The sequence below is a fragment of the Hippichthys cyanospilos genome, chromosome 3 (genome assembly GCF_059441005.1).
Source record: "Hippichthys cyanospilos isolate Australia breed blue-spotted pipefish chromosome 3, RoL_Hcya_1.0, whole genome shotgun sequence".
In the NCBI taxonomy this organism is placed as follows: domain Eukaryota; kingdom Metazoa; phylum Chordata; class Actinopteri; order Syngnathiformes; family Syngnathidae; genus Hippichthys; species Hippichthys cyanospilos.
In genome coordinates, this window is record NC_142371.1 from 25,432,646 (window position 1) to 25,451,112 (window position 18,467).

The 18,467-nt window shown below is 37.2% G+C and overlaps 2 protein-coding genes across 3 annotated transcripts in view; one reads left to right on the top strand and one right to left on the bottom strand.

The window, feature by feature from the left end:
• Positions 1–4,735, top strand: part of LOC148426492 (ephrin-A4-like) — a 57,590-nt gene extending 52,855 nt beyond the window's left edge. Inside the window, exon 4 of the mRNA XM_088410837.1 lies at positions 4,640–4,735. Coding sequence (XP_088266963.1) covers positions 4,640–4,659 — 20 coding nt within the window. The 3' untranslated portion in view covers positions 4,660–4,735. The remainder of the gene's footprint in view (positions 1–4,639) is intronic.
• A 1,146-nt stretch (positions 4,736–5,881) lies between these two features.
• Positions 5,882–17,837, bottom strand: LOC148426493 (bifunctional FAD diphosphatase/FAD synthase-like). 2 transcript variants are annotated; one of them, XM_088410833.1, is made up of 12 exons: positions 17,768–17,837; positions 17,094–17,182; positions 16,545–16,689; positions 15,774–16,151; positions 14,965–15,078; positions 13,938–14,205; positions 12,706–12,853; positions 12,464–12,562; positions 11,316–11,505; positions 10,357–10,430; positions 10,110–10,274; positions 5,882–7,745 (listed from the first exon to the last, which is right to left on the bottom strand). In XM_088410833.1, the coding sequence occupies exons 2-11, from the start codon at positions 17,099–17,101 to the stop codon at positions 10,139–10,141; spliced, it is 1,560 nt and encodes a 519-aa protein (XP_088266959.1). In that variant the 5' UTR covers positions 17,102–17,182; positions 17,768–17,837; the 3' UTR covers positions 5,882–7,745; positions 10,110–10,138. The 2 variants fall into 2 exon arrangements, with proteins under 2 accessions (XP_088266959.1, XP_088266958.1); XM_088410832.1 differs by lacking the exon at positions 5,882–7,745 and having other exon boundaries at positions 9,995–10,274.
• Positions 17,838–18,467: the final 630 nt, after the last annotated feature.

The following is an 18,467-nucleotide window of genomic DNA, read 5'->3' on the forward strand; positions in this document are numbered from 1 at the left end:
GTATAGGAACACATTACTGTACTTTAAAATGCAAAAACATGGTCCAAATATAAAGTAAATTATAAAATAATGCCAATACAGGTATATGAACACATTACTGTACTGTAAAATGCAAAAACATGGTCCAAATATAAAATAAATTATAAAATAATGCCAATACAGGACAGCACTGTATTGCACTGCGCTGCACTTAAATACAGTATTGTATACTGTACTGTATTTTTAATGCTGAGCTTTGTCCATTAATTTTGGTGGCTCGATGGCGCAGTGAATAGCACGTCCGCCTCACACTTCAAAGGTTTTCACCGGAGTGTAGTTTCCCGCTTTGTCTCAATGCTCCACATTCCTCAGAATGACATTCAAATCCACCTGGCTCCGGCCTTCCTGTGAGGAGTTTGCATGTTCTCCCCGAGCCTGCGTGGGTTCTTTCCGGGCACTCCGGCTTCCTCCCTCTCCCTGAAAACATGCATTGCAGGTGAATTGGACATACTAAATTGTCCTTAGGTGTGATTGGGTGCGTGATTAGTCGTTTGTCTCTGTGTGCCCTGCGATTGGCTGGCAACCAGTTCAGGGTGTCCCCCGCCTACTGCCCGAAGCCAGCTGAGATAGAAGCCAGCAACCTGCGACCCTTGTGGGGATAAGCGGCTATAGAAGATGGATGGAGTCTATTTTGAGTTGTTGCGCTGGCTTCATTTTTTGCTTTATGAAAATGCTTGCCTGCATATTATACAGTTGCTTTGCTAATTGCAAGCAACTGTCCCGTTGATCATCGCTGAAGTCTGGTGATTCTTGTGCATTACAGAAGGACTTTTGATGCCATCTCCATCACTTCCGTGCTGGACGGTGGCTTTTGATCAGCAGTTGAACTGAGCATATCATCTTCCTCATTTTTGGGTTTGAGAATTCCTGTTTGATGGAGGTCTGTAGCTGGAAATATACTTACTGTACTAGTTAGTGAGTTAGTGAGTTAGTGAGTTAGTTAGTTAGTTAGTTAGTTAGTTACGTGCTTGCTTACTTATTTACTTGTTTGATTTCTTATTTACTTAAGAGCGAGCTTACTTGCTGTGTGTAATTATGAGTTCCTTGGGTTGATTAGCAGTTAGTTAGTTAGTTAGTTAGTTAGTTAGTTAGTTAGTTAGTTAGTTAGTTAGTTAGTTAGTTAGTTAGTTAGTTAGTTAGTCAATTGCCACTTGACTATTTATCTGCAGCTCTCTGGCTAGTTCATTGGTGTCTTTCCAAACTAATTAATTACTTTTGCTAAATAGGGTTCAAACTATTTAGCTGTATGTAGGTGCAAATTCATTTTAGTACTGTGCTGGCTCACTATTGAGTTGTGTGTGATTACCAGCTGGTAAAGTACTTTTTAATTTCCATCCCTATAAAGCTAATGTTAAACAATGTTAATTTGTACGTTTTGAATGAGGATATGTTCATTAGTTAACATAAAATAATACATTTGTCTTCCTCCACGGTTATCCAAGGTGCTGTAGAATGTAGAAGAAATCAGGCCTTGTGGTGGACTAGCAACATCCTCTTTATTTCAATAACGGACCACAACAAACCAAGACCACAAGCTAAACGGAGGTTTTTCTTTTTTGTGTGTGTGTGTCTTTCCTCTCTAATGCTCCCCCTCCACTATCCACATTCCTGTTCCCTTACAGCCACCACAATCAGCACAAAACTCAACTTATATACAAGGTTGCCACATTGTTTTGTTTATTTGTCATGACTCTTCCCCAAAATTAAGTGGTATGCTCTTATTGTGTTGTGTTATAAAGTGTCGTTTTAAGTTTGTCTTGATCATTTAAATGTATTACATTATGTGTAATTACAGCTTATGGAGGTATTGCTTCATTCTTGTCATATAGCGTTAATGGCAAAACGTACTGTGTCAAACACAGCGGTGGTGCATAAGTGTTGTCATGTAATGTTACTAAAAGGCGTCATGGCAATACACACAGTAAGTGGTCAAAGTTTTCCTCCACTTGCCACTTTTCTTGCAGATATTGCATCCTTTATTTCAATGCTGCCCATGGTGAAATGCAGGCTGAATATGTCACCCTTTAGGCACTCAAGAGTAAAAGAATAAAGCTGTGTGGGCGTTTAAAACTATACAGCCGCCATCCAAATGCCTTTAGATTGATCAAATTCAGGATTAACTTCTTCTCTTTCGAGCTGTTTCACTGCACTTGGATTCCAAAAGACAAACTCCCCTGCAGTATAGTAGCACTCTGACTTGATGCACTAAAATTTGCTCTTTTAAACTAAAAACTGTTGAATTTTTACTATGTATCAAACTGAATTGTTAAAATACATTTATTCACACATAAAATGACATTGCTTCATTATAAAACTGGCAGTCCTCCACCAACCCACAAGAATCTCTTTTCCCTCATTTGTATTTCAGGCTGTTATTTCAACAACAAAATAAATACATGCATAATTTATTTGTGGCGTTAAGAATTACTTCATAAGCACTGTATGCCACAGCAATCACCTCATCAGAAGCTTTTTAATTAAAAAAAGTTTATATTTTGTTATTCTTTAATCAAGGTCCAGCAGTTCTTGGTTTGTTTTGTTTTTGTATCCGTGCATAATGTGTATGTCAGGTGGCCAACAAGGTGTGTCACTACTGTACTTGCTGTCTTCACTCACTTGTTCCGCACTTCTCCAATGTCATTCTGAGGAATGTGGAGCATTGAGACAAAGCGGGAAACTACACTCCGGTGAACTCGTCAGTGCATCAGTTACCATGGCAACAGTCACCGGATGATGACCCGATGTCATACTGGCATTTATTACATCCACCAAGGGGGATATTTTTCCATCCCTGTTGGTGGCGCAAGCTTAAACACAACTTACATTTGGGCGCCGTATGTGATCGTATGAGCAGCTTTTTTTTCCTTCAAAAAAAAATATTCCTCATTGACAGAGCAAAAATAGTTCACAATTTCAAGGACATTTGTTCCAAAATGGCTGAATCCGCATTGTGACCTCTAAAGTACATTGCTATCTGCTTCACATTTTCCTGTCAAGTAAAAATGTCATAAGGCATGTTTCTAAACTAGTCAAGTTGGCCAACGTGAATGCTAAAACCATTATTTATATTTTTTATTTTTGTATTTTTATCACGTTTACCAGCTTCATTATTTTTTTAAGATTAATAAGCTAAATGCCTACTGATATTCTTTGATGTATTGCGTTATATTGAATGTTACGAATAATGCATTGTGCATAGACTGATAGCAGTACAGTTGCAAATTAGAGTTGTGTAAAGAATTGATTCATAAGGTATGTGTGCAATTGTTCCCTTGATAAGTCCCCACAATAGCTAGATAGTAAATTCCTTCATTGATAGCCTGTTGATTACTGTCTCGCATTTTTTCACAGTAGATGGCTCAAGGGTGTTTAACAAAAATTATTCCGAAAAATATTTTACGTTACTGTAAAAATAAATATACAGTGCAACAAAATGCTGTGACCTATTTGTCTGTTATATGGTAAACCAAACAGTAGATGAATCTAGAATTCTAACATTATGACTGCTTAAATGCTGATTCCTAACTTGATTATAATTGCTAGTTATCCTAAATGTATAGTTTAGGATTATACATTCCGAGGTTAAAATTAACCTAACCTGTTAATTAAAATTAACAAACCCTACGTATCACACAGAACATTCAGAATAGATGCAGTAGGTGACTCAAAGGTGTTTAACTGTAACATAAATAGCATGTAAAAAATATAAAAAACACATTTAATGCTATTGTAAAATAAAATGTAGCAAATAGTCGTGCCCCAATTGTTTGTTAGATGGTAAACTAAACAACAGATGATGCTAGGATTCTAATGCTAGCTTAAATGCTGATTCCTAACTTTATTGTAATTGCTAGTTATCCTAAATTCTAATTATAAGTAAACCGATTTCTAGCATATCTCTGATACAAATTCATACTTGAAAAACCCTACGTATCACACATAACATTTAGAATACATGCAGTAAATGACTCAAAGATGTTAAACTGTAACATAAACTATAAAAAAAAACACATTTGATACTATTGTAAAATAAAATGTAGCAAATAGTCGTGCCCCAATTGTTTGTTATATGGTAAACTAAACAGCAGATGAAGCTAGGATTCTAACGCTATAATTGCTAGCTTAAATGCTAATGTCTAACTTGATGGTAATCACCAGTTTTCCAAAATGCTAATTATAAGTAAACCAATCAATACATACACTGTGCTTGGCTAAGTACACAGCGCTAAAACCCAAAATAGAGTGCGTAACACAACATCGATTTGCTTTTCACAATAAAAGAAAACATTTCATTTACAAAATGAACCAGCTGAAACACAAAATAAACCATATATACAGTTGCTCACCGGGAGCAGGAATATGTGATTTTTTTTTTTTTGTAAACAAAACAACCACTGGGAAAAAGTACTAAAATATTGATAAGCTATCGTGGTGTACCATTAAATTTATAGCGGTGGTCTCATTTGCAGCATTTTACACAATGTGAATCTACCATTTGAAGGACATTTCTGATAGTGTAAAGGTCTTGGTTTGAGCCCATCACACATGCTCTAACTCCCACTTTCTCCTCCCGCTTTTCCTTTCTTTCCTCCACTTTCAGCAAGTGACACTTTGATATAGCGAGCATCGCCATTGTTCGTGTTCTGGTCTGCCGGTTCTACATGCAGCCCGGTTGGCAATTTGCATCGCCTCAAAGAACCCCCGTCCCCCTCGTCAAGGACCCGTCGTCCGGATCGCTGTGTCATGCACCTTCAAGTGTCATTTTACACCGCGGGAGCTGGCGAGCAAATGGATCGGGAACGTGTATCCTTTTTAAAGAAAAGCACTTTTTGAGCGTCCGATATGCTATGTTGGCTCCATTATCAAAGCTCGCCACATGTTTCCAAATCCATTCTCGCATGCACACACAAACACCTGCCTCAGTGTGATCTGAAGACTTGCTGAGTCATGCTGAGCCCCTATCACATAGTTGTTCACATTGTGTTCATATCAGATTTGGAGGGAACGGTGTGACATGAGAGGATTTATGGGTCGGTCATATACAGTACATGCATATCTGTACATGCACATACACACCCAGTTGCATGACAGCTGGATTTGCAATGCTGAATTTGCAGAGGTAGCGTTTATTGCTGCGTTTGTGTAGGTATTGCTCATATTTTCAAAGAACTGCATTAGAAACACTGCACGGTGGTTAGCACATTTGCCTCACAATTCTGGGGTTCCGGTTTTTATCTCGGCCCCCTGTGCGCAGTTTGCATTTCGAGGCTGTCAGGCGAAATAACTGCTTTTGAGGAAAAAAAAGAAAATAATGTCGCTTGAGTAATCATACATCACATTCTTGCATTTGGTATTGTATCTTGTGTTCGTATACAGTTGTGTAGAAACTTCAATACAACAAGAATATTCAATACAACCAGAATATTGCGCGACTGTTAATACACACAAAATTCCATATTTATTGTGCTGTTATCAACTCATTCAATCCCAGACATATTTTTACATTTTTTTAACTGTCAACACATTAAATCCCAGATGCAGATTTACATCTTTTTAGTTTATTTAAAGTGTTAAAAAGTGTTTGAAATTGTTGCTATTATTACTGATTAAAGTCATCAATGACTTCAGATACTTTAGTACGTAATCAAGCACTAAAGTAGTTGATAGGGTACTTAGTAGTTTAGTAGTTGAAGTGATGGATTACACACACACACATATATATATATATATATATATATATATATATATATATATATATATATATATATATATATATATATATATATATATATAGGTAGGTAGGTAGGTAGCTAGCTATAGATAAAGATATATATTAATAGATATAGAGATGTTATTGCAGCACTTGTGCGATTGTTCATACTTTTGGTCATAAACTATTTCCAACCCTTTAAATTTGTTAACTATGTGTACGAATACAGACGTTCCGGGGACAGACCAATAGTATTGTTTTGTAAAAAAAAAAAAAAAAAAAAAGTAAAAATTTCAATATTGAGAGAAACAACAGTCCAACACTATGGTGTCCTACCACCTTCTAAAAATGAATAGGTGGCCATAGTTCCACCTCAGTAATACACATATTGTTAAAGTAATACCTCTCTGACAGTCTGTTATTACCTCAGCCAAACACAAGGACCAGCAATACTTTTTTATCTGCCATTTGTTAGCAAGATTTGGCAAAAACTGCGCAATCGATTGAAAGTTTTCCCATGGGAAATAATGCAAAGTCAATAATTTGTTCCTGGCTTGAGTCTGTCACCATCATAAAACTGTTATTAACTGCATAGACGTTGTTCTAAGTGAAACAAAAGAGAAGTTAACTACTGAAAAATAAGCTAAAATAAAGTACAATTACACCACCTTTGAAAATGCCACAAAAACATGACAGCAAAAAAAGATGGAAAGAATTTAGTGAGCTCCAATGTTAATAAATGTTATGTAGTATAATAATAAATGTATATACAGTATATTTATGAATATGTTTCCTATAGGGAAATAGTCATTTGGTTTCCTCCTTGGCCGTTAATACCATGAATGTTCTAAGAACCAAAGAGCGGCAAGTTGGAATGTGTAAGTGATTCTTACAAGACCAGTACTAAAAACCACAATTGGGGATCCAGAGTCTAAATTAAAGTGAGTGGTGAAGAAAAAGCAGTTGTGACAAGAAGAGTGCATTGACTTTAAGGAGAAGAGAAGCACGAGGCTGATGGGGCTGAAACACATCGGGACTAATGAGGCCAAGCAGCCCAGGCGGTGAGACGGTAGGACAAACATGCTGTTGTTTAGTTGACAATGCAGAAGAAATGACTTGTGATTACAATAAAAGCAAGTAAATGACAAAAGACAACCAAGTCAAGTTTCATCAATTCATGCATGCCGTTGAATGGGAAAAAAAACCCTTGTGATTATTATGGAATTCCAAATGCACATTACCTACACAGTGTCCCAATACTTCATGTTGCTTAATGTGTCTTATTATATTATACAAAGGCCCATAACTGAACAAGGAGTACATTTCACTCAAACACAACTACAAACAAAAATCCAATTCCAGGCCTTTTTTGTGCATACCTTGGCCTCCATTGTGCAGTGTGGTGCACATATGCAGATGTCACGTGGACTTTACTAAATGACACAAAGAAGAACGCTGAAATATCTGTTGTAAGGTAACTTTTTTTTTCACAGTAGTTTTCTACCCTCGCTACGTTTTAACATGGCTACGCAGCTCCTCCAATAAAGACACCTGTTTGTGATTCTTCCCCTTTTTCACCGTATATTCTGGTGGAAAACTGAATCAACAAACTCATGAAATCATTCACATGCTACTGTAGATGAAATACTGTACAACAAAAATAATGTGCCCACTTGACTGCCGTACGAAATAACACAATAGGTTAGACAAGCATGCGCAGTAGCGAGCTAAGGCGCTAGCCGCAAGCTCAATGCTAAAAGTCAGCTTGATGCTAATCGCGAGATGTATAAACACTCAAAATATGTGAACAAGCCACCTGTTGTCTCCCCGACACAACCATACTAACAACCTCAACAAATGCGTAAAATTCTACACATAACATACGTAAATAGACGTACAGGTTGGTTCGAGCTTGAGGACACGGAGCTGCTTCCACTCAAGCATCACTGTCTTGCTAGATGACCAACGGGGTGTTCATTGCAACAACATCCGCCACCTTTGACAAAAAACGTCCAATAAATCGCTGCACCAATATAATAAATTAATAGCTCCACTTATAGTACATGTCATACAAATGAAAATGAGTCAGACTCTGACTCACTTAGACTTTCAATACACACTATCATTATCATTCTCCTTTCACCGAGACAGAGAAAATGGCACTGTTTTTTGTTTAGGTTTTTTATTTATTTATTTATGTATTTATTTATTTTATTTTGATTTTTTTTTACCAGTTTCAATTGTCAATTCAGGCCACAAAACAACAACAAAATCAAGCAACAGCTCATGACTTTTTTTTTAAATTGATGTTCTTATTTTTGGCTGAGTTTGGTTTTTTTTTTGTCTGCAGTAAATTGGGTTGACCTCCGTCGATGCATCCCTGCATTAAACAAATAACTGCATATAGGCCTATGTTGTTGCATGCACGCAAGGCATTATGAGTGGGTTTAATGTTTTTTGTCATAAGCTTGTTTACCTTGTGAAGGAAATACATGTTTTTCAAATGCAATATATTTGTTAGGATAACTAAGTGATTGAAATGAAGACTGTAAGGTTTAGCTTTGTTTTTGTTTTTTTATTGGTATTGTGTTGGACAAGGCTCTATGGTCAAAAGGGGAAAAAAAGTTGAACTGTAAAATACACAACTCTGAGAAATAATATATGCCTATGAGTATTATATCATCCAAACCCAACCGTGTGTGAAGGCTAGTGATGCAACACCCTCCAAACACAACTACACACACTCTTCCTTCTTATCCCGGGCCACTATTGATTCCAGCATGCCACGCGACAGAGAGCCAATCGATGCACCTGGATTCAACAATGTCCAGAGAGAGAGAAGCCAATTTATTGTCTTCGGCGGCGCTAAATGGAAAACGTGAGGACAACGCGCCCGTGAGGGACGCCAAGTGAATTACAAGTAAGTGGACATTTGTTTAGTGTGTGTGCTGTTCCCTGTATGCACAACTGGAAAATCTGGGGCAAATGTGCAGTAAACGGTATTCAATACTGGGCAGCGACACAATGGCAGAATCAATGTTCGTAAAATAATTTGTCCTCATATTCCAAAGGAATGCTCGTTTTCGCGTCCTCTTACGTTGACCAGTTTATCATTTCCTGATCCACTAGTGGGCGTGGCTTAACAACTTTTAACAGTTTTCCGTTGGGTACAGCACTCTACTTCTGCTTATCACAACGTATTGAATGGGAAAAAATATGAAAAAAAATATGCTTGATTTATGTCGCTGATTGTATTGGATTGAAAAAAAACCTTTATAATAATGAGAAATTTGGTGTGATTTGAATCAAAAGAGAATAAACAGCATAACACGGTTTGGCTGTTACAATATGACGTCACAAAAAAGCCAGTCACAAACTAAATTTCAAATCAAGACTTTGAATGGTTGAACTTTGTAACAATTTGAATGCTTTCACTTGAGGATCAATAAAATCAATTTTCAAACAAACTAGACACCAATAAAGACTTGATTTCCTTGTACTTTATCCTACTTAAGGGAGACATAATGGAAATTGACATTTTAATTGCTCTTATTGAAATAGTTCATTCTTTGGAGTGCCTCACACCCATTATGAATAAAATTGAAATAAGTGTATCTTAATCCTAGTGTATCCTCGTGTAATGTAACTGAGGGGCTAATTTACATAATAACTGCAACCCATATGACCAATAGGTAAATTAGCCAGTGGCGGTTTAGCACATGCATCAGTCATTTGCAGTCTGGATGTTGAATCGGGAACATCTGTTCTGGATGGGGTTATAGAATCCCCAGAAGTAGCCAAAAATTTCACAATGAGATGCTAGATTTGTTGATTTTCACCTAAATTTAGCAACACAAGTTATGACCACTCCTATAAAACAGTGTGATTTAAACCGTCTATTGAGATCTTTCATTCAAGTCATGAAAAATGGAAGCAAAAGTGTTATATTTATATTCGTGTACTTTCTCATTGCAATGATTTGATTTGTACTTTTAATTAAATACCTGCCTGTCTCTATCACGCATAATGCTGCTCACAGTCTATAAAATCATATTTGCCCATCATCTGTGGCAAACTAATGATACGCCGTGATTGCTTAATCCATGTTTGTGGGAGAACTGCTATTTCTAGTTACACAGTGACGACGGCCTTCTCTGGACAGCTTATTGGATTGAATAGCAAGACAAATCAATTCACACTCACTCTCAATCAGTTGTATTTTGAAATTAGTCACATGACCATAAATAAAGACGACATGATTGATTTATTCAGCAGTGTAAAAAGCTTAGGGACTATGCAAACACAGTCTCCTTTTATGGCTATTTCTGCAAACTGAAATTAAAAAAAAAAACATACGCACATCTATTAATGTGTACAGGCAAGACAGCGTCAGTCACGAGAGTTCCGCTCCTCTTCTTCATTTTCTAGTAGGTATGCTGGGTGGTAGCGCTTCACCCCCCTGTCATCGACAAATTGCAACGCCGCGTTTCGACACGTGTTGTCCATGCTGCCCAGTGACGTGTACCTGTCAGTGCCAAGAGAAAACTGTTCATTTAAAGTAGATGATTCCTGGGAGCACAAAAATATTATTGGAAGTGTGTTCTTACCCTTTATCGTAGAGAATGCAGTAGGGAACGTATAACGTCCTCAAGAAGGACCAAATGTCGTGGTAAGTCCAGTCCTGTGTTGAAAAATGGATTTGAACTCATATTATTATTTATTATATTGAACTTTGCCATGATTGAAAAAAATTATATATATATATATATATATATATATATATATATATATATATATATATATATATATATATATATATATATATATATATATATATACATACATAAGGATATTTATTAAAGCTGTCAAAGTTAATGAGAAACTATCATCAAATTAAAATTAATCAACAACTGTTTTAATATGAAGTAATAATTTAGAGCTTTTGTTTAACTTAAAATGATTAAAATCCTTAATTTTCAGGCTCTCAAAACCGTAATTGTTCTGATCTGTAGTTTTTTGTGAAAGGTGTTCATCGGTGCTAAAAAAAAAAAAAAAAAAAAAGACATTTGATTTTATTTTGGGAAAATGATGACCAAACCAGTGATAGGAGTCAGTTTTGAAAAGGTTGGTAAGTACATCAATCCCTTGTTTAATATTGCTTATTTGTTTTTCTTAATCACATCCAATACAAAATAAACAATAATTGGTAAATAAACTGAATGAGGACATTTTGTTTTGTAAAACACTTTGCTTTGCACTTTAATGCTAAATTTAATTGTATCCAATTATTAAACAAATTGATGAAATAATCTATTCTAAAAATATTTGATAGTGACAGCCCTAATATTAATTTTAGTCAACGGAATAACATAGTCAGATCCTACATGGCAAATTTTTAAAAAGACAGGCTGTAAATGTGCAACAAAATGTTTACATTGTATCATTGCTAGCCAATAAAAATGATGGATCTCTGTTTTCATCCAAAAAAAAAAAGTAAAAACAAATCCAAATTTGGAGCTCCAGGCTTGTCATTAACGATACAATGCTATTCAAGTGTGCGACTAACCAATAAAGGGTTGACTCTCATATAGGGCGGCCAGTCGGGGTCAGTGGGACACATGAGGGTTAGCGTGCGAGAGTAAGGGTCGCTCCTCCTCGTGCCCATCAGGACGGCTTTCAGCTCAGGCTTCCGTTCTTGCACCTCGCTCAGCGCCTGCCGAATACTTCCCTCCACAGAAAACAGATCCAAGTCGTACCTGAGGGAAGAGAGTGAAATTTAGAAGTTTAGTTTGGACGGTCGGTGTTGTACATTTGAGTCAACACATGCTGACTGCTACCTTAGCTTCTTGTGTTTAGATAGATACTAGCAAATTAGATGTCTGTATACAACAAGTACCAGGTAATAAGTGTTTTACGTACTTGCTTACTTATTTACTTGCTTGCTTTCTTTCTTTACTTACTAGCTTGCTCCCAGAGAATGAGCGAGCAAGTTGGTTAGTTATGTGTTGAAATGAGTAAGTTAATTTTGATTACTCACTACAGGCTCAGTAACTAACTAGTTAGTTACTAGTCTGTTGTCTCGGTAAACAGAGAGGTTTCAAACTATTTAATAATGTTTGGGTGCTACGTTTGTGCATGATAATTCATTTTAGTCACATACTTGCACACTATTTAGCCATTTGTGGTTGGTTACTCGTGAGTGAGTGAGTGAGTGAGTGAGTGAGTGAGTGAGTGAGTGAGTGAGTAAGGTGGCAGAAGAGTTAGTAAGTTATATGCTGTCACCTGACTATCTGCTTAACTGGTTAGCTATGAGATAATTGGCTAGTTCATTCGTGTGTTTCTAAACTAATAACTTTGGGTTACTAGGCTTCTCACTAATTAGCTGTATGTGGGTGCTAATTAATTTTAGTCAAGTGCTGGCTCACTTTTTAGGTGTGTGTGGTTACTAGCTAGTAAGGTACATTAGATTTCTGGCAAGTAGCTAATCAGGCAAATGGTAGAGACCCATCCCCAAAAACCTAATGTCTAACATTGTTACTTTGTTCATTTTAAATTTTGGACGTGTTCACTAGCTAACGTAAAATAATACATTTGCCGTCTCTATGCTTCCATAAATGATGTAAGATTTACAGGGCATATTCTCTCGTGTGCTTAGGTCAGAAAAAAAGCACAGAGCAGTGTAGTGTCGCGTCAGCACTACATTGATGACTTCACCTTTTTATAGTATCCTGAAGGAACCGCTCCATTTCTGAGAATGGTGAGACAATGCGAATGTAAAGCGCTTTCACCTTGTCTTTACTGTCTGGGTAGCGTCTGAAAGTAGAAGTGAGTCATAACAACCCATAAACAAAAGCAATAACAAGACAGCGATTTCTACCTGAATAAGTCCCGTGTCATGTTCTCCTTTTGGAATCCTCATTTCATCTTCGATCATTTGTCTTTTCTGCAGCTCTTACCTCTTCAGTGCGGCGTAGTAGAGATGCAAAAGCGCTGTGCAGTCCTTGCCGCCGTTAAAGCCGACGCACACTTCCTCAGTGGAATACTGATCCAGCGCAGCCTCGACTGTTTTCAGCGCGGACGCAACTTTCTTGCCCAGCGGTGTGCCTGCGGGAAAGGATACCCACCGAGAGAGATTATTCATGAACGTTGGCACATTTTGTACAACCAATATCCCAATACAATTTTAACAGTGGTTTTTATTTATTTTGAGAGATCTAAATAAAATGTCAACGGGCCAGGTTCTGGTATCTGCTCCATGGGACGTGCGATGCCATACCAATGAGATGCTATTTGGTAATAGTTCAAATTTTTCTCTAAGATTTGACTAAGAACATTTTTGGTCTCTGCCAGTGATAGGTTTATAAATGACACTGAGTTACATACTATTTTTTTTAATTTATATTAATACAGGTGACTAAATTATAAGTACAAAATACAAAAAATAAAACACGCAATGTATGTCTAATGCTTTTTTCTGATACACATTATATTAAAGGCGTAACAATTACTCAACAATTACACGACAACAAATCGATTATAAAAATAATCATAATTAGTTTTTGAGAATCAAAGAATCTTGGAGAAACATTTTGAATTTGAAATTGTCTAAATGCGTGAAATCTAAGCTTAGTAAATCCTAACAGAAACAGTAAACATTATCCAAATTGTGTAGATGTCTATGAAAGCAGTCTGATTACAGTTTTCCGATCAAAATCTTTGCTTTTACATTGGAAAAAAATAACATTTTTGCCATTCTCATGAGATTTACAGGCTAAACCAGTAACTGAATCATAATTATGTTTTTGTTTCTGTATTGCCAATTAGAAATAGTTTCCTGATTTTGAAGAAAGGGATGGAAATGTAAACTTTTTTTTCCACCCGATTCATCAATTCATGACTAAAAGATCAACAGATGAATCAAAGATTAAAATAGTTGTGGCACCTGATTAGATTCAAATACCATCATTACAGTGAATTGTTGGTTGGCAGGTACAAACAAAGAAATTCTAAGTTATACATGAACAACCTTCATTCTGTCTATAGTTTAAAATCCATTGTTGTTTTCTTCTTTATCAGAAAGTAGTAAGACTTAAAAACTTTAAAATTCGAAAGTAAAAAAACTTTAAAGTCTGATCTGATGCAGATATTAATCAAATTTCTTAGAAATGTGAATATTTTAAGATCTTACCGCTGTTGGCTAACATGTACACCTCAGCAGTGGCAATGGACACCGGGTCCTTGACTAAAGGCACCACGCTTCCTTTCGGCAGCTCATCAATCAGCTGCGCCCGAGCTCTGTCCACCTCCTCCTGGCTGTTGGAGTCCAGGACCAGCCTGACTCGGTGGTAGTTGCTCAACCAGTCGGGGTAGGAGCCCAGGGCCACTTTGCGGCCCCAGGAGGCCTGCAGTTTGGTGAGCACGGGGGCTATCGTGGTCTCATCCTCAGCCACAAACACCTAAAAGCAATTCAGGCTTGCTTAGCTTACCAAAAGTTATATCAGATAGAGAGCAAACTGTTTTGTTTTGTTTTTCCCAGGGTCGATATAGAAACTGAATATGTGTAGCCAAGGAGTCCGATATTCATTTCCAGTCAAAGGGAAAATATTGGCATATGAATAAATAAATAAATAAATACAATCTCTTAACTTTTTTTTTCCCTCATAGTTTTTGCAGCTTTGTTTTAAAACCTTTAACAAAACGTTCAGGGAGTTCCCAGGATTAGTCAGTCTGTTTTAAAAAGTTAAAAAGCCAAATAAGTAAATCAAAAAAGTTTTCTACATTAATTCACATATTCCAAAATTTCAAAATGTGATGCGATACTGGCTGTTTACTGGTTTGATTGGGAAAGTCACAAAATTGGCTAAAATAACTAAATGTTTCCCCCCAAAGTTAAAGCAGACATTTGTAAACATCTGGTTGATGATGTCTGAATACTTACTGTCGAGTGCCTTAAAGCAGAAATGTTAAAATGTTATTTGATCTTTGTTTACAAACATATCAAAATAACAAAAAAGGCAGGGTCAGCAGAATCTCTTCCTTCTAAAGTTTACCGAAAATTGAAATAGTTCCCTGAAGTTAACACGGCCTCTTTTTTTTTTTTTTTTTTTTTACAAGGCTGATGCAGATATTAATCAAAATGTCAAATATTGGCACAGATAATCAATCTATCCCTCATTTATTTCATGATGTTATGACAATAAACAAATTGGTCTTACCTCCCTAGTGTGAAAAGTAGTCCCTGAACTAGCAAAGAGGTGTTCTGACCCATTAAAGGCTCTCTCCATTAGAGATGGTATTCCTGGGAAGATGTACACATTCCGCACACTCACCTATAAAAAAACATTGAAGTTTTAGCTGTAACTGGAAGAAAAGTCATCACACGCAAGTAAATTAATTTAAAAATATAGGTTAACATCATCAACCACAAGATTTTGGGAGGAGAAAAAAAAAGTATTTTTTGCAAGATCTGATTCATTAACACAAGACACACAAACAGCGCGTGAGGCTGAATGATTTTCACTTCCAATATCGCAATCTAATGAGTCTTTTTTTTTCAAGCGCCTCTTCCCATGTATTTATTTTATAAAGGGGACGTAAAATTTTCTTTCAATATTTTCTGTGTGCCTTTATTAAACAGGGCACTGATTAATATTTCTCTCCAAATATTCCTCAAAGCTTTTCTATCAACGCATTCTTGCCTTCATATTTCTCTTCCTGCTTATTCTTCCTTGAGTACTTGCATATGATTTACACACTAACTAATGTCAACTAACTACATTCGGATAAGCCGTGATTGGTCATTAGTGAGCCTTGAGCAACTTGTGTGACAGCCAATGGCAAAAACGCACCTTGAGATGGATGAAAACAGGAGGCTTTTACTTTTTAATTCATATTCCATAAAGACATTATTAATCAGAATGAAATATAAAGACTAGCGGGGGGCACACAGCATATTATTGTAAACCAAAAAATCTTAGGCTTGACTTCCAATTTAAAAACACACACACAGGCGGGGCTCACCCACCAGTGGATAGCGAAGGGGCTTCCCTGTCTGAGCATCTGTCCCGAAGTTGAGTTTGGCCGATCTGGGTACCATGGCCAACTTCATAGCCGGGCTGCTTTTGTCCACCGCCCCGAAGAACTCCTCCACCAGCCGTGAGAGCTCAGGGTGGAGATAGACCTCCTCCTGGAAGGCCATGGCAACACTCTCAAAGGTAACGTCGTCATGAGTGGGCCCAATGCCCCCCGATGTGATGAGGTGGGTGTGCTGAGAAGAGAGGAGAGCCACTTCCTTGGCGATGACCTCCTGGACGTCTGGAATAACAGTTATACGCTGGACGGACACACCGAGCTTCCGTAATGCTCGGGTGAGAAAGGCGCTGTTGGTGTCCACTGTATGGCCCTGAGAGACACAAGATGAAAGACTGAATGATGACTTCAAGGTCTTGCTGGATAACTTTTAAACATTCTGATTGGGAGACATGGCATTGGACTATCAAAGACTTGTCACATGTCATGTAATAGAAATAATGGGGAATTATTTTGAATCCAAGAACAACTGTTATGTTCACAGTTGTGAAAAACTGATCAAAAACTGTAGAATGTTTCTATTGTCATTTTTAAGACCCACCAAAAAAGCAAAACAATTTATTCTGATGATTCGTTCTTATGAAATAAATGGCGTGAAAGCAGCCACAAAAAGCCACAGATCAGTGGAGGTCATTCAATTCGCTGACATTATGTGGCATTGAAATTTGGGTCACATTACAAACGATCCCACCTCTGTTTCTCTCACCTTGAGTATCTCATCCCCAATGATGAGGATGGCCGCAGTAGGAGCATCACCATTGGCTGTGGCGGTGGACATCGCCACATTGGCCAGCTGAGCCGCCAGTCTCCTCACGCGCACTTCTGCTCGACTCAGCTTCAAAAAACCCGAGCTACAGGACACAACAATAACATGAGTGACATCAGACATTTCTCAAAAGCTCTGCATGAACACATTTCTAATATGTTTTTCATTGTAAAAATTTTGATTATTTTGGAAGAGGGGTAAGGCTAGTGTACTTATATTTTTTTTCTTACATTATTGATAGGTTATATAATCACAACCACAGAGCCCATCCAATGTATTTTGGTAATCTTACTTAGCTATGTAAACATCATGCTGATTCACAGTGGCACATGTGAGTACCAAATTATTAGAAACATCTCTCATTAGAATGCACTCACTGCGGTTTAGAGTTTTGTATGCAGCTCGTGTGTTGGATCTCATTTGATTAGTGCTGAAGTACCTAATTCTGAGGACAGTGAGTGTATGTACTGCATGAAATTTGAATCTTACATCAACATGAAGAATCCATTGGGAGTGTCTTAAATTAATACACAGCTCAGCCCTCCTCGTGTTTCTTAACAGCTCCTACCAGGAAGATCCTTGGAAGAGACATGGAGGGGAATTCAGTATTAGAAGAAGATTTTGCAACACTCGTGATAAGGGGGCAGATAAATCATGACGTGTTCTCCTCAAACTCCTAAATTTGGGGAATATTATGTGTTTGAATAATTTGTAATACAGTTAAACTAGTAGTAGTTAAACAATATTACGCTCAAAATTAGTGGCACAGTTCGTTGGCGATAGATGCATGCATCACCTTAGCAACGCCTTGTATTACATGATTATAGATGGGCACTGCATAACCGTGTTAGGCGTTGCTTTTTTTATATTCCTTACACGAAAGACGGTGTCAGTAGAGAATACTTGAATTCACATTTTCGTTTGATTTTTTTGACGACCATTAAGAACAACCTTGATCACCTCTCATGATATAATCTGTCTCCTTGGTCCTAGTTACATGACCCATAGCTTGTTAGCAAAGGGCGCGCTAGCTGCCAAAACGCCTTTCTGTATTGTTCAAAACGCTTTAGTCAATCAATTTATCCCGCATAATAAAATAAACAATAGCGTGTGTTCAGAAGTAGGAGTTATCAAATATACTCGCTAAATTTAAGGAAACTCACCGAAGTCGCATTTGTTCTTCTTCGAGACAGCTGCCACCACATCTTAAAATGACGTAACAGTACCCGTCCAATCATCAATGCGAAATTACTTGGTTTGGGAGTTAAGGCCAATCAAATTCAAGGAGGCGGATCTTTAGCGTTAATTTGCGGAAGTAAACAAAAAGGGTTCTGTCACTTGTTTGCGAGGACTGTTGGACGCAAGGACGTCTGAATCATTCTAATTATGCAAGCCGAGTGGTTGACAAGCAACAGTTTGAATTTGGAGGAATTAACAAGTCCATCTCGAGTCATAAGAGAGTTGTGCCTTCTGCATTAGTGGCAAATTACGACAATAACTATGAGCGCCTCTTTTGGTCGGAGGAGCTACTACATACGTTTTCATCAGTTTGTACGTGTGTAGTTAATTCCCTGGCCGGTGGGTGACGCAATGCAGCACAGATGTGCATGGATGTAAATTTTGAATTCAGCATGCAATACAAGTTATATATGAATGTAGTGATTCTTACTCTACCCACAATTATTGGCGTACATATTTTAGTTTATTGAAAACCCCGCAAAACAAAACAGTTAATTCGAACATTTCAAGCAACAGCGATATTTTGAAAATTAAATTCCCAACAAATAAGATAACGCGATTTCCCCCAAAACATTAAATTATATATTTTTCATGAGTGCAAATTCTGATGAATACAACAAAATA

What these genes read in the sequence shown, in the direction of transcription:
- LOC148426493 (XM_088410833.1), bottom strand. An exon ending in AGCCCCTTCGCTATCCACTG is followed by an intron (nt 15,079 to 15,773) that starts GTGGGTGAGCCC and finishes GTTTTTTTATAG; the next exon opens with GTGAGTGTGCGGAATGTGTA. An exon ending in TGCATTCTCTACGATAAAGG is followed by an intron (nt 10,275 to 10,356) that starts GTAAGAACACAC and finishes TGGCACTGACAG; the next exon opens with GTACACGTCACTGGGCAGCA.